This window comes from Mchenga conophoros, linkage group LG1, assembly GCF_057382185.1.
Source record: "Mchenga conophoros isolate Kocher_MC1m ecotype Shallow Benthic linkage group LG1, M_conophoros_male_GT1.1, whole genome shotgun sequence".
NCBI lineage: Eukaryota > Metazoa > Chordata > Actinopteri > Cichliformes > Cichlidae > Mchenga > Mchenga conophoros.
Window position 1 is genome coordinate 16079257 of NC_140526.1, and position 13420 is coordinate 16092676.

The 13420-nt window shown below is 38.8% G+C and overlaps 1 protein-coding gene across 2 annotated transcripts; it reads left to right on the forward strand.

Moving 5' to 3' along the window:
- The first annotated feature begins 936 nt into the window (after window positions 1-936).
- phf10 (PHD finger protein 10) lies at window positions 937-12301 on the forward strand. Of its 2 annotated transcripts, none has more exons than XM_085267778.1 (12): window positions 937-957; window positions 2705-2814; window positions 3106-3236; window positions 3340-3423; window positions 3515-3639; window positions 3766-3915; window positions 4439-4548; window positions 4650-4797; window positions 5417-5569; window positions 9914-10022; window positions 10545-10733; window positions 10928-12301. In XM_085267778.1, the coding sequence occupies exons 2-12, from the start codon at window positions 2762-2764 to the stop codon at window positions 11023-11025; spliced, it is 1350 nt and encodes a 449-aa protein (XP_085123904.1). In that variant the 5' UTR covers window positions 937-957; window positions 2705-2761; the 3' UTR covers window positions 11026-12301. The 2 variants fall into 2 exon arrangements, with proteins under 2 accessions (XP_085123904.1, XP_085123898.1); XM_085267772.1 differs by lacking the exon at window positions 937-957 and adding an exon at window positions 1254-1392 and having other exon boundaries at window positions 10928-12298.
- The last annotated feature ends 1119 nt before the right edge of the window (window positions 12302-13420 follow it).

Genomic DNA, 13420 nt, shown 5'->3' on the forward strand with positions numbered 1-13420 from the left:
GAATCTGTTGAAAGTTGGACCTCAACTATTCAGGATGACTTTTAATGAATTTTTGAAATAAACATAATTGTAGTGCATTGACTGTATTGCACTGAATATGAGTTTACTGTGATTTCTGAGTAATATTACAGTAAATCTGGCCCAGAGGTAAAGTAGGTGTCCGAGAAGAGGATTGTGTTGAAAGCTTGGCATCAACTTTTAAGAATGATTTTTAATGAATTTTTGAATATGCAACCAGACTGTCACGATGGCTGTATTGGGCTGTTCCATTGTAATTTGTGTGCGCGCGTGCGTGTGACTGTTTACGCGCGTGCGTGTGTGCGCGAGTCTAGGCTTTCAATCAGGATATAAAGCGAAAAGGCGCTACCGTAAAGACTGGTGTAAAAGCGCAAGGAAATTCATGCGGCGGATAGGAGGCGGCTGGCTTTACCGCAGTGTTATTATGACGGACACATTTTATGAGTTCATTTGGATTCTTCCTTTTTGCTGCCATCATCCTCTTGCCGCTGCTAAAACTAAACAGAGCTCCCTGAAAGGCACAGCCAATCACATTGGCCATATTTGTCACATGAGGTAGGACTCCAGTAGAGGACGTAATTTAACTCTTTCTGCACCGCTGGGTGAATGAGACGTTGACAGATCGTTTTTTTTCTTTCTATCGGGTTTGATTTTCTTTACTGGAATAGATCAAATTATTGGTGGGGACAATTTAATAATCGCTGAATATTGGTGGGGACATGTCCCTTCCGTTCATGTCAAATCTACGCCCTTGGATTTAATAATAACGAATTAAATCATAGATAAGAAATGTTTGTCCACTTTTCGCGCATAGAATTTCGAAAAAACATCGGTGAAAATTATAAGTATGTATTATCACGCCCCCATCACGATGTTGCCCTGGGCAACCGCCCATGTCGCCTATATCAAACCCCGCTACTGTGTGGATCAAAATTCGTTGTAGGTACTTTTTATGAGGGAATTCTTGGCCTATGTCAAAACTGGCCTAAACCACGTTGTCAAAGAAATGACACGTGAACAGCATGTAAGGGTTAATATAACTCAAACTTGTTCAAACTTCTCATCAAACGTAGTTTTTAATTTATGCAGACTGTAACGACCATGAATTCACTTTAACTGTCTATAATAATTAAGATAAATCGAGATTATACCACACAGTCCCAGTCCTGTCCTGAAGTCACGCGTCCAGTCCAGCAGGTGTCGGCCATGTTTCAACGCTCGCCAACAGCCGCGAAACTTCACCAACGAAGGAGTAACGAGCTAGTATGCTAGCCTAGCTGCAGAAATCATTTAGCAAAAAATATGGCTGCTGTGCTCCCCGTCAGGCCGCCCTGCGATAGCAACCCCGCTACCCCCGGAGCACAATCCATAAAGGTGACATTTGTACGCCATAACAATATTAATAATACTAATAATAAAAACACGAGTCACTGTTTGCTCAGTTCCCTCGGCTCTGTACGGCTATAGCCTGAGCTAATAGCTAACTGGCCATTTATGGGACACTTTAGTCCATGATTGATGATCAGTAGCCACATTAGCGTCCCTCCTTTGTTTTCAGCTGTGTAGTAATTGGTTAGTTAGCTCGTTCGGTTTGAATTTCCTCGTTTTATGTATCTGCAGTGATCTGGTCTGTGTACGTTTTGAATGATCTAAGTAAAAACGCGACGTTTAATGTCGTAATATTATAAGTGATTTGACAATTTGTGCTCCTTCTGTCAGTCAGTTCTGGCGTGTAAACTCATACATGTTTTGGTCTGTATTTAGCATAAAAAGTAATTATAATCTAACTCTATAATCTAACCGTCAATAATATTGAATAAAGCTTCGTGTTGATGTAAGAGGGAAAATATCCTTATCTGAAATCATTTTTTAGTGTGTTTCAAAATGAACCCTCTGTATTAAACTGGCTAAATCTCTGAATGTTAACTTTTGCAGTTGTTTAAAAAGTTTTCATCAGGCCGGGAAATACTATCATGTCTAAAATAGCAGTAGTGTGCACTGTGTGTGATTTTTATCTCATGCCTGTGGAGCATATACAGAAAATCACACTCGGTTTAAATACACTGTGATTCATTAATAGTAAAAGTATGCACTGCTCAGCCATTAAGTGGGCCTGATTTGTGGATACAGCAGGCTGAGCAGAGATGCCCAGACCTCTCTCTCCCTGGCCCCCTCTTCTATCTTTTCTTGGTGGGATACTAAGCTGTTACCAGGCCAGCTGAGAGAAGTAATCTTTCCAGCACATCCTGGGTCTTATCTTAGAATATGAAACAACTCATCTAGGAGGTGTCGTAGTCCCTCCATGAATTGTCACATTAACATGGTGTCAACCAAGTGATCCTGGGAGCCTCTAGTGGGGTCTCTCAAGGCAAATTGGTCTTAAGCGATGATAGAATGGAAACTCTTTCAGGAACCAAGTGGGTCAGATGGGCCCCCCACTTGGAGAATCACATGTTAAAATTTGTTGTAGCAACAGGAAGATGAATCCTGCAATTATGAGTCCTAGGGTTCAGGTTTACCAAGCAAAAATGAATTTGGGCTCTATTCATTTCTGTGTCATAAAAGTGTCGAATACAAAATCAGAAAGCTCCTAAAAGCTTTGTGGATATACTTCATGCTCTGGAGTTTTCAAACATCACATTATGTAATGTTAAAAATTAATTCTGATTTTTCTTTTCCTCTGAAGGAGGATGTCATAGAAGAAGTGTCCAATGATGGCAGCCAACCTCCCAAGAGAAGGAGAATGGGTTCAGGGGACAGCTCTCGAAGCTGTGATACCTCAAGTCAAGATCTTGGGTAAGCTGGTTTGGCATTCGGCAAGAAACATCCACTGGCATAATTTTCAAGCATTCTTGACAACCAAGTAGGACAGAAAATTTGTTGTTACCATATGTCACATTCTTTTTATTTTAATATATATCCCCAAAATATACTTGTATATGATAAACCCTAAAAGCTGTAACTGTCAGTATTGATGTCTATTTAGTTCTTCCAATGGCGATTTTTTTGTCTATATCAGCAAAGATTAATCTTACAAAATCTTGTCCAATCATCAAACTCTGTTGTCCCTCCAACCTTCCTTTCCAGTCCGACGTATTTCCCAGCAGAAAACCTGACGGAATACAAATGGCCACCAGACGATACAGGAGAGTACTATATGCTGCAGGAGCAGGTCAGCGAGTATCTGGGAGTCACATCGTTCAAGAGGAAGTATCCTGGTAAGAAGTGAGATTTTTTTGTGTTTACCTGTTTTTTGTTGTAAAGAGTTACTCTAAGATATTAACTGGTGGTGTTGGTTTGTGCTTTTCTGTTTCTTTTTAGATATGGAGAGGAGAGACTTGTCCCACAAAGAGAAGCTCTACCTTCGTGAACAGAATGTCATCACTGAGACACAATGCACTCTGGGTAGAAACCAGTCCTTCAAACTCAGACTCGACCGCTGTTCCAGTTGTGATATTAGAAGGTAACATCTTTCCGTTTCTTTCCTGTTCTTCAGGTTTGACAGCTCTGAGGAGTGATGAGGTGATCGATCTGATGATAAAGGAATATCCCACTAAACATTCAGAGTATTCTGTCATACTGCAGGAGAGGGAGCGACAGAGAATAGCAAAAGAGTACTCCGTAAGTTCACAAGCAACAAAAAAAGATCCTGTAGAAGTAGAGCCACATTATTTTCATCTAAAGTGTAATGAAAATCTTCTGCATACATCTCCAAATATATTTCTAACATTCTTTATTCTTTCATAGCAAATGCAACAGCAGAACCCTCAGAAGGTGGAGGCCAGCAAAGTCCCCGAGTACATAAAGAAGGCAGCAAAAAAAGCTGCCGAGTTCAACAGTAACTTCAACAGGGAGCGCATGGAAGAGAGGAGAGCTTACTTTGACCTCCAGACACATGTAAATCCAAACTAAAGTTGTTGTTTTTTTCAGGGTTTTAGTAATAGCCCAATAGATGACTTAATTTAAATTTCAGGCATTTATCAAAAAAAGAAAGCAGAGCGGATGTCTGTCTCCCAAAACCAAAAACAGCTTGCAAAGCTTTTTTTGGCTTCCTCTTTGGAGGCTATTGTTTCACTTACTTCAACTGGAAATTCTCCAGTTTTATGCCCTAGCGGTGCAGGTTTTTCTCTTAAAACATCATTACTTCTTTCTCTGTGATGTTTCTCTATAAAGAGAAAATCCGTGTATGGCACTATGTAGTTTAAAATGACTCGTGATACACTGATATATTCACATTGGTTAGATCAAAATTTGTTAGATGGTGCACAGGTGTCAAAAAAGTAAAATTGAATGACATAATTGTATATGTGGTTATAGCTGATTAGAGGCTTATGAATGCCACAACAAACTGTCTTTTTTGTTGTTGAGGTTTTTGTTTTTTTTTTAATTTTCTTATATGTGTTGTGTTTTGTTGTCCCAGATCATCCAGGTGCCCCAGGGCAGGTTTAAGGTGCTGGCTCCAGAGCTAACCAGGACAGGGCCCTACCCTGTGGCTCTTATACCAGGACAGTTCCAAGACTATTACAAAAAGTACGGCACCCACTAAAATAAGTACTTTCACTTCTAATTACTGTTCGGTGCAATGTATCAAAGGTTTCGCCCTGATCCTCTGTTATTTTGATGTATGACAGATACTCTCCCAATGAGCTGCGGTACTTGCCGCTGAACACAGCTCTGTTCGAACCTCCACTGGATCCAGAGCTTCCTGCACCGGACTCAGAGCCTGACTCAGACGACGCTGAGGATGGCAAGGATGACAAGAAGATCAAGAACTCATCTGTAAGACAGTATTTTGTGCACAGCTATATGAATTTGTTATGGGAGTAATATTAATCCGATGAAAGAGGTTTAGTTTATTGTATAGATTTTCTATTTAACCAGATATTCACAAAAAGAAAATCAGAAGTATAGAGTAACTGGATGCTACTTTAACCAAAAAGTTAACTAAAACAAAGAGTGACTTCTATTGTAGGTGTCACTGCTGTCCATGAATATTTTGATTAATCACAAGGCAAACTACCCAAGCTTTCATTAGTCATAAATGAGCCAATCTAGTTGCCTCTTACTCATGTTTGTATGTGATTACTCACTCTTCATTTTACATCGCCCTGTTGGGTATTTTCACAGAGTGATTTGATTGGCTGGGAAGGGAGAAGTTAAACCTTTCTAAGCTTTTTAACACAAACAGTGCAAGGAAAGTGAAGCAATGGATCCACATTACAGTTTGGTAACACACTGAAGTCTGAAATGCCCAACTGTGAGACTGATCCTAGGTCTCATGTCAAAGTCACTAACCTCCATCACAGTTACCTCGTCATGGATATGCTCTCTCGCACAGCAGTGCTATATCATTTGTCCTTCACTGATCCTCCACCTGTTTAATTCTTTTAATATATAGGACAGTTCTTCCGGCAACACATCTGATGTGGAGAGCCAGGAGGGTGTGGGGAGACAGAGCCACAAGTCCAAGGCCAAAGACAGGACATCAACAACGGGAAAAGACGGCAGCCAGCGCCACTCTGCATCCCAGAAAGCCACCGCAGGGTACAAGGTAGAGGACAAAACCACCTGAACTCTTCTCCAACAACAGCAGCAGCACTTTTCTACCCCCTCCTCCTCTTTCTACTACTACCACTCCCTTACTCCATCCATCCCGCCACCCCTCCCTAGCTTTCTTCACTTTTTTTCTCCAGCTTCTACAGTTTGTCAGTTTTTCAGCTGGGACAGCCTGGTCCACACAAACACACAAACACACACACAAACACACACTGGGAGTCCCATCTTCAGGTTTTTTGTTGTTGTTGTTTTTAGGATTGCCACGTGGCTTCCCCCCCCCCCCCCCCGTTTTTTTGTTCCTCTTTGTACAAGACTGTGAGCAATAAGAACTTTTAAAGGAACAGTTCACGTTTCTTTCACCGCACTTTCACTTTTTTGATGATTTTATGTTTTTTTGGTGAAGACAAAGTTTTGCTTTTTGATCGTCTTCAGTATACCTCTTGTCTGTCCTCACTTGTCAGAAAAAATACTTCCAAGACAAGTAAGTGGATGTTTTTGGCTGCTAGTTTCTTCCTTTTTGGTCAAAAATGATAAAATGATTTTGTTAATCTAATATAGAAAATATAAACCACATATAGTTTGTAGTTGCTTTTAAAAAGTAGTTAATGTTAACACTAAAGAATTTTAACATTTATCTCCTTAAGTCTAGAAGGCACTTAACCCTACTGTTTTAAGTGTGTATCGGTAAAGTAACATACTTTGTTTATACACTCTGTGATGTACTGTTAATAAGTATCAGACAGCTGTTTTGACAAGGGCATTACCTGCCCCTGTGATGTCATCATGGCGTGACGAGGCCTTGCTGACCTTATTCACACTGTCGCTGAGCTGAGCTAGAAGTAGACTGACACACAGTCGTGGAATATCCTCATTTTAAACTAAAAGTCTTTGAACTTGATGCAAATGCACCACTTTGCTTCCCCACAGCTCATTGTGCACTTTCCATTTGTCTGTAGTTTTCCAATCCAACTTTATAGGACTATTCAGATGTTAAAATGGACCTGGGTATGTCCAGTTGAGTTCAGCTCAGCTTTGTGGTGTGGGCATGGTCCTTTTGATAGTGTAAGACCTGTTAAGACTTTCAGTGTTTGTTTTGTTTTTTTTAAAGTTTGCTTTAATTGACATTTTTATCATCACAACTTTCTGCATAAGAGCGTCCAAATGTGGCATGGCATGTTGGTAGCCAGAATCAACTAGAGGTAGTCAGCTAATAAAAGTATATGATATAGTATGACCTATCATTTTGTTAAGTAAAAATATGCCTGCTTCCTGTTAAGTGATGAAGAATTTATTTTTTTCCCCAGTGGATGAAAAGTTTGAGTGATTTTTTTTAAATGACTGTTACTGTTTTTCAAATGTCACCACATGTGAAAGGCTGCTAGCTGATTAACGTTACTTCGCTCTGGTTTGGCTACCATCTACTGGACATGCAGTGCTTAATGGTGACCTCACTTGAAAGCTGTTTTATAAGCAACTCACAAATAAAAGCTAATTATGAACACCAAAGATGGAATTAGATTGTTGAATACCTGGCTCTACAGCAGACTTTTGTTCAGGTTTTGCACGTTTAATATTTAGCGTAATATAAACAAAGTAAGTGTAGTGAGTAAAAGAGAAAAATCCTACTGAAGCTTTGGCTCTAGAGCCTTTCGGTAGCTTACACGTTGTTTCAGTCCTTAAATACGTGGCTCAGAGGAACCTAAAATATGTGACGCACTACACTGCTGCATTTTAAGCATTTTAAAGATGCAAACAAACACAAATAAGTGAGACTGGAGCCCCGGCAAAAGCAAACGAAAGAGTAACAATGCAAACCAACCCCACAATAGTTAGATTCAGCATTTCTCCTCATTTAATAAACAAAAATAATAAAACTAACATTAAAAACAAGACTGCTTATAAATCCAAACCAAACTAATAATTAATAGTGCGAGTCGAACCCCATGCCTTCCCTTCTCTGGCTTCTTATGCATGCAGGTGACGCAAGCCAATCAGTCAAGAGTCAACAGGTTAATAAGGATGATAGTAAATTATTATTATTAACCGTTATTTAACCAGGAAAAAAATTAACTCTTGAGCTAAAAATATATATATTTTTTTGAGATTGGGATTAAAAATGTGCCTGCACATCAAGGCACCGCCCTGCTGGTTCACTTGTATTGGCATTAATTGCATTAACATAACAATCAATCAGTAGATTGTATTAACAGTAAATCCAGCAGTTATAATGCAATAAAAAAACGAAAGTAGATTAAGTGTCATGATTGCTCTTATTCATTTTTGCTGTGTGAAAGTTAAAAAATTATGCTTCACCGTAACATATGACGTAACCGGAAACCCCTCTTAACTCCACGCTGTAATCTTCTACGTAACCTGACGTAACCCGACCTCCTGGGAAATGTAACTACCTGTCAGGCAGATGACTTAATATTAAAGTTACGGCGTAGGGGTAAGAAAGGTTTCCTTTTGTGTCGTAAGTTTCCACCCAGATTTCCCGCCTAAGCAAAATGCAGGCATGACTTATCTACAACCAACAAATACGTTTAAAGAGTCCGTTTTAAATGGCAGTATAGATGTTACTGGTGACATCAGTAATCCAGCCAGACCAAACACATAATCAGCGGGGCTCAGTTCAAGAGACTACTCTTAGTTTTTTCTCGTTTCCTTCTCCTGCTGCTGTTTCACTCTTAGTTTTCTTCTCTGCTCTGTTTCTAGTTTTTGATTGCCACCATTAGTAAGCCACGCCTTTTGTATAGTCTAATCTCATCTGTCAGGGGATATTTTTAATGATGGATGTCACGCTGTATCTTCAGGCATTTGAAGTAATTGGACATAATGCTATGAGTTTATAAGGATAAATAAATATAATAACAGTAATAAAGGGCTACATGTGATTAATGGGATGTTTCCATTAGCTCAGTTCATCTTTATAAGAATTTCATCCTCTTTAGATACTTGCTGAGTTGACTTTTACTCAACTTTTTGTTTTTAGAGCTGTGGCTCTACCCTCAGATGTTTATTTCTTCAGCTTCCTGTACAGTTACATCAAGATTCATAAGTTTTAAATGGTTGTCCATTTGTGTGATGTCTGGACTTAAATGTCCCCGAGCCACTTTTTTTCTGCTCTTTCTGTTTCTTTACTCTCTGCCATCTTTTGAACTAGACGGTGAATTCACAGGGTGGTCGTTCCATGTAAAATCAGTCAGTTCAGGAAAAGACCTGACTCCCCAGAATTGGCTGGTTTGATGTTTGTTTGTTTGTATTTATACAATAACTTAAGCATATCTAATAAGGTCAGGTGAACTTTATCCTCATACTGTGAAAACTGTCAGTTACATGCCCTTAGAAAGTACATTGTTATGGGTTGCAATTTGCCGCCATTTGTCGTCTATTTTGAGTCCTTTTAGCTTCCTCAGTAAAGGAGATATCCACATGAGTTAAAACGACCTTTAAGATCCTTTCAGAACTGCAACCCAATCAATATAACACTACCGGGGTCAAAATCTAAAGCTTATAATATAATGGGATGTCAGTTTCACCCTGTCTGTGATGTAGAGTAAAAAGTAACAGAAACAAGCATTGGTACCCTGGATGCTTGATTTGATGTCTAATAGTACACTGGAGAAAAACTTTAAAAAGTGCATTTTGGGGTCAACTTTATCGAAACAAGTTACAACATATGAAAGGTCCCATATTTTCTTACATTTTGACAACTGGCTAAAATCCTTTTAACCCACTCCTGTGTATGTCCAAAGCCTGTAGTTCGGGGAGTTATATAGGATAGGATTCTCAAATCTTCTAGGAGGCTGATGGGTAGCACTGCCAGCCACCAGTATTTTTATAGTTTGCATGGTGTCATTAGATATGCTAAAGTTACTAGAAGTTCCTACATTAAAAATCAGGTGATTCTCAGGGGGTCAGGTGGGGGTAACTCACTGATTTTCTATGGAATGAGTCAGGTACTTCATATTTCCACATTCATAAGTCATCATGAGAGAGTTTGCACACTCGTGGGGAGGACAGAAGTTATGTTAGGGTCAAAGCATTCATTAGTCAGAGTGTATAAATGTTTTTCAAATTTATTGAACATTTTAACATCATAAAGGGTAACTTTGTGTGGTGCTGCAGCTGATTGATCAGATGATATTTTAGGGCCATCCTGGGGTCACTTTTATTTAAAGATCACATTTATAGTTAAATAAGAAACATAATAAAATCTATGTTCACCAAAACCTTAAATGCAGCTTTGACACCAAATATTGAAAGTTTTGTTTCTAATTACACCCATGACTGCAGGATGCTCGTGTGTGATTTTTATAGCATTATTCTGCCCTTGCAGCCTAAGGTCATTCCCAGTGATATATGTGGCATTTGCCAGAAGGGTAAAGAGGCCAACAAGAAAGGCAAGCCAGAGGCTCTCATTCACTGCTCCGAGTGTGAAAACAGCGGTAAGTTCACACACTCAACTCCAGAGGGCAGTTTAATCACATCTGTTTGTATTTTGCTACAAATTGTCTAGTTAGTCATCAGCAGTTAACATGTATTAAGTCACCTCCATATTTAGTCAAAGGAAACTTTTAGTTAAGTGTTAAACAGCTGGCTAACCTTATATACCTGTGTGTAAGCATGATTTAAAGTATTTGTACTGTTTATGATACTGTATGTAAGAGAGTTTAGCTTGTGTGGTTCAAAGTCATCTGTCAATTGAATTAGCAGGTATTTGGATGAAGGCTGTTTAATTGGTAGAAAAATTCAGCATCTTATTTATTATACCTGAAAATGTTCTAATGTCACAAATATTACTGTTTTAGATGATGGGCTTTAGTATGCCGGTGGATAAATGCCTTACTGGGGTCAGTAAAATATCAGGGCGGTATTTTGCCTGTCTTTTCCATGTGTCATGTATTTATCTGGGTTCGTGTGTGTCTCTCCGGCTCTTCTGCTTCTTTGCACATGTCCGTGAACTTCAGGCCACCCATCCTGCTTGGATATGAGCGAGGAGCTGGTGAGCATGATCCAGACGTACCGCTGGCAGTGCATGGAGTGTAAGACCTGCACCGTGTGCCAGCAGCCCCACCACGAGGACGAGATGATGTTCTGCGACATGTGCGATCGAGGATATCACACCTTCTGCGTGGGCATGGATTCCATACCTACAGGTGAGTAGATGGACCTACAAAGGCGATTTTTAGACCAACAAATACCTGAGGCTTGTACTGCGAAACACGATTTGGGGCTTAGCCAAGTAACCTTCAGGTTTAATCCCAGATTTTTAGGTTTGCAAAGGAAGTTCACTTCTTGAGCTGAGTGTAGTTTTTTTCATGTTTTTGATTAATTCTCTCTGTCTCCTCAGGTCTTTGGATATGTGAAGTTTGCGACAAAAATTTCACCACGCCCAAGAAGAAAGGAGGAGCTAAAACACCCAAAAAGAACAAGTCAGCTCAGAAATGATCAGCGGTTCCATTAATCATAACAATCCTGTTATCACATTCTAGACAAATGCACTGCTATTAGAAGCTGTGGAACTGGAAAATGACAGATAAGTGTTTGGCCAAACAGCTTTGACGGAAAAAGATAAATGCACAGTTTGTGATCCATTTAAAAAGAAAAAAAAAGCAAACACAGTAGTGAAGCTTCCTTCCTAATATTAAAAAATCCAAACTGAATGTTTAACCTGCTGTTGCTGTTTGGTGTGTCTTTAATATACAGACTAAGACTTTTCTGCTACAGGCCTATAATTTAAAACATAATTAATTCCCACCAATAAACACGATCAGTGCATTACGGTTTTATTAACTTATGTATGTGTCCACATTAGGGATTACCTTCAACAGAGCAGCTCGGGAGAATGACCTCCACATACATAAATAATGTAGAAGCTAAACTGGAACTTGGATCCATCCAGATTTGCTGCACTGAATCCTTTGACCAAACCACTAACAGTGTCGCCTGTTCATTGTTAAATCGTGCAGTTTGTGCCTCGTTATGTTGCTGCAGTGATAACTTGTTTGCTGGGAAAATGGTGCTTTTGATCGTTTTACTACTGAAACAGCTGATCTTTTTTTCTCTCAAAATTCTGTCTTTGTCTTTGTTTTTTTGGTGTGTTTTTATTTTTTTTATATCTTTTGAATTACAGTTTGTATGTTGATAATGTGTGATTCACAGAGGCGGGCCAGTAAAATCTTATTCAAGTGAATAATGACATGGTGCTTATGTAAAAGACACTGGCTGTCAGACCTCATAGCTGCAGGAGTTTTCAAGTTTTGGGAGTGAGTCTTTATTAACGAAACAAAGTCTCAGAAAAATGGAACCACTCGTAATTACATTGAATTGTGATTACATTGAATTTAGCGTCCATCACCTCGATGGTTAATTGATGTTTCTGCAATTAACTTGAAAAGTTTCCTGCTGTCCTGCAATAAGCAGGTTGTTAACGGGATATTTGTTGTTGAATATAATGCTTTGGTTATTGAAGTTAAATGTGTTTTTTGTTGTTTTTTTTAAATAAAGCTTTTTTTTTTAAAAAAAAAAAGAACAGTTTATCTTTTTTTCTATCAGTATTTTATGATGTTAAAAGGAGCCCCTGTCAGTCATGTGTCCTCCTGCTTTACCTTTCCATTTATTTTTTTCACAGGCTGAGCAGAAAAAACTGTCTCAGTTCAGCATTGCATTATTTTATCTCTTAAATATCAGAGCCAAACAGCTTTACCACCGCATAGACAGATGGCAATTTAGTTAATACTGTAAGGTTATATTGTGTACATTGCATTATTTATAGAGAAGTACATCCATAGTTCATATATTACTGATAAAATTTTCAGTATGTACTAACAGGTGTGCTTTTATCGCTAAGTGTGATTTTAATTTAGGTATTTTGTGCAGAAACTATAAATTTGAGATGCATGCTCACAGCAGTTCAGCAGTGTGATGAGGCTGAAGTAATCTGATTCAGCCACTGAGCCATGTTGGAGAAAGTGGCCTGCCACAGCACCATACAGGATAACTTTTTTTTTTTTTTTTAACTCTCCCAGAGAAAATCATCCTGGATCAGGCAACTGCTGCACTAAAATGTCACACACAGACTTAAGAATAGGTGATAATTAAAAAACAACTAACTTTAAAAAACCTCGACACTTCTCTGTCATTCACTCATGACCTGCTCATTTATCAGTTTAATTGACAGTGGAACAAATAATGTTTACAACAGTTATACTTACACTGGGGACTTGGTTCCTTCTGCCAGAGTTCATAAACTCTGAGAACAGGACGTGTGAGGGGTCGGATAAAATCCTGGTAGCCTGCTCAAAAGCAGGCAAAAATATCTTGGTGACTGAGGAGTGTTGTTGCTGTGATTTTTTTTTCTCCTGCCGTTTTAATCAAATTAAAATTTGATCTTGAGTGGTAAATTTCCAAACCAGTTGCTGATGCCATAAATTTAAGACAAACTTTGTAGTAGTTCTATAAAAAATTGACACAGTGTTGCAGCAGACCCCAAAAACTCAGTCTCCAGTGAAAATGAAGCTGCTGATGAACTCTGACACATATACTTTTCACATGTATGTTCCAGGTAAGTGCATTATGAATTTGCACCCCTAAGTATTTGTACATTATAAGCTGTCTAATGGCATTACCATGTATATTAATATGGGTCAAATCTCCAACTGATTTTAGATTCTTATTAATTTCTTCCTGTTTCTTTACATTAATATGCAAGTGATACACAAAGGTTCCAAGAAGCCAGTATCCCCAGTATTTCAAGCCTAAAATAAACTAAAACTGTAATTGCTCAAAAAGAAATGCGCTTCAAGTCAATTCAGACTCTTAAGATTCTGAAGTATCTTATTTC

Coding starts and splice junctions, on each gene's coding strand:
- phf10 (XM_085267772.1), top strand. CDS start 1,321: ATGGCTGCTGTGCTCCCCGTCAGGCCGCCCTGCGATAGCAACCCCGCT. Junction 4,798..5,416: donor AGAAGATCAAGAACTCATCT/GTAAGACAGTAT, acceptor TTTAATATATAG/GACAGTTCTTCCGGCAACAC. Junction 10,734..10,927: donor CATGGATTCCATACCTACAG/GTGAGTAGATGG, acceptor CTGTCTCCTCAG/GTCTTTGGATATGTGAAGTT.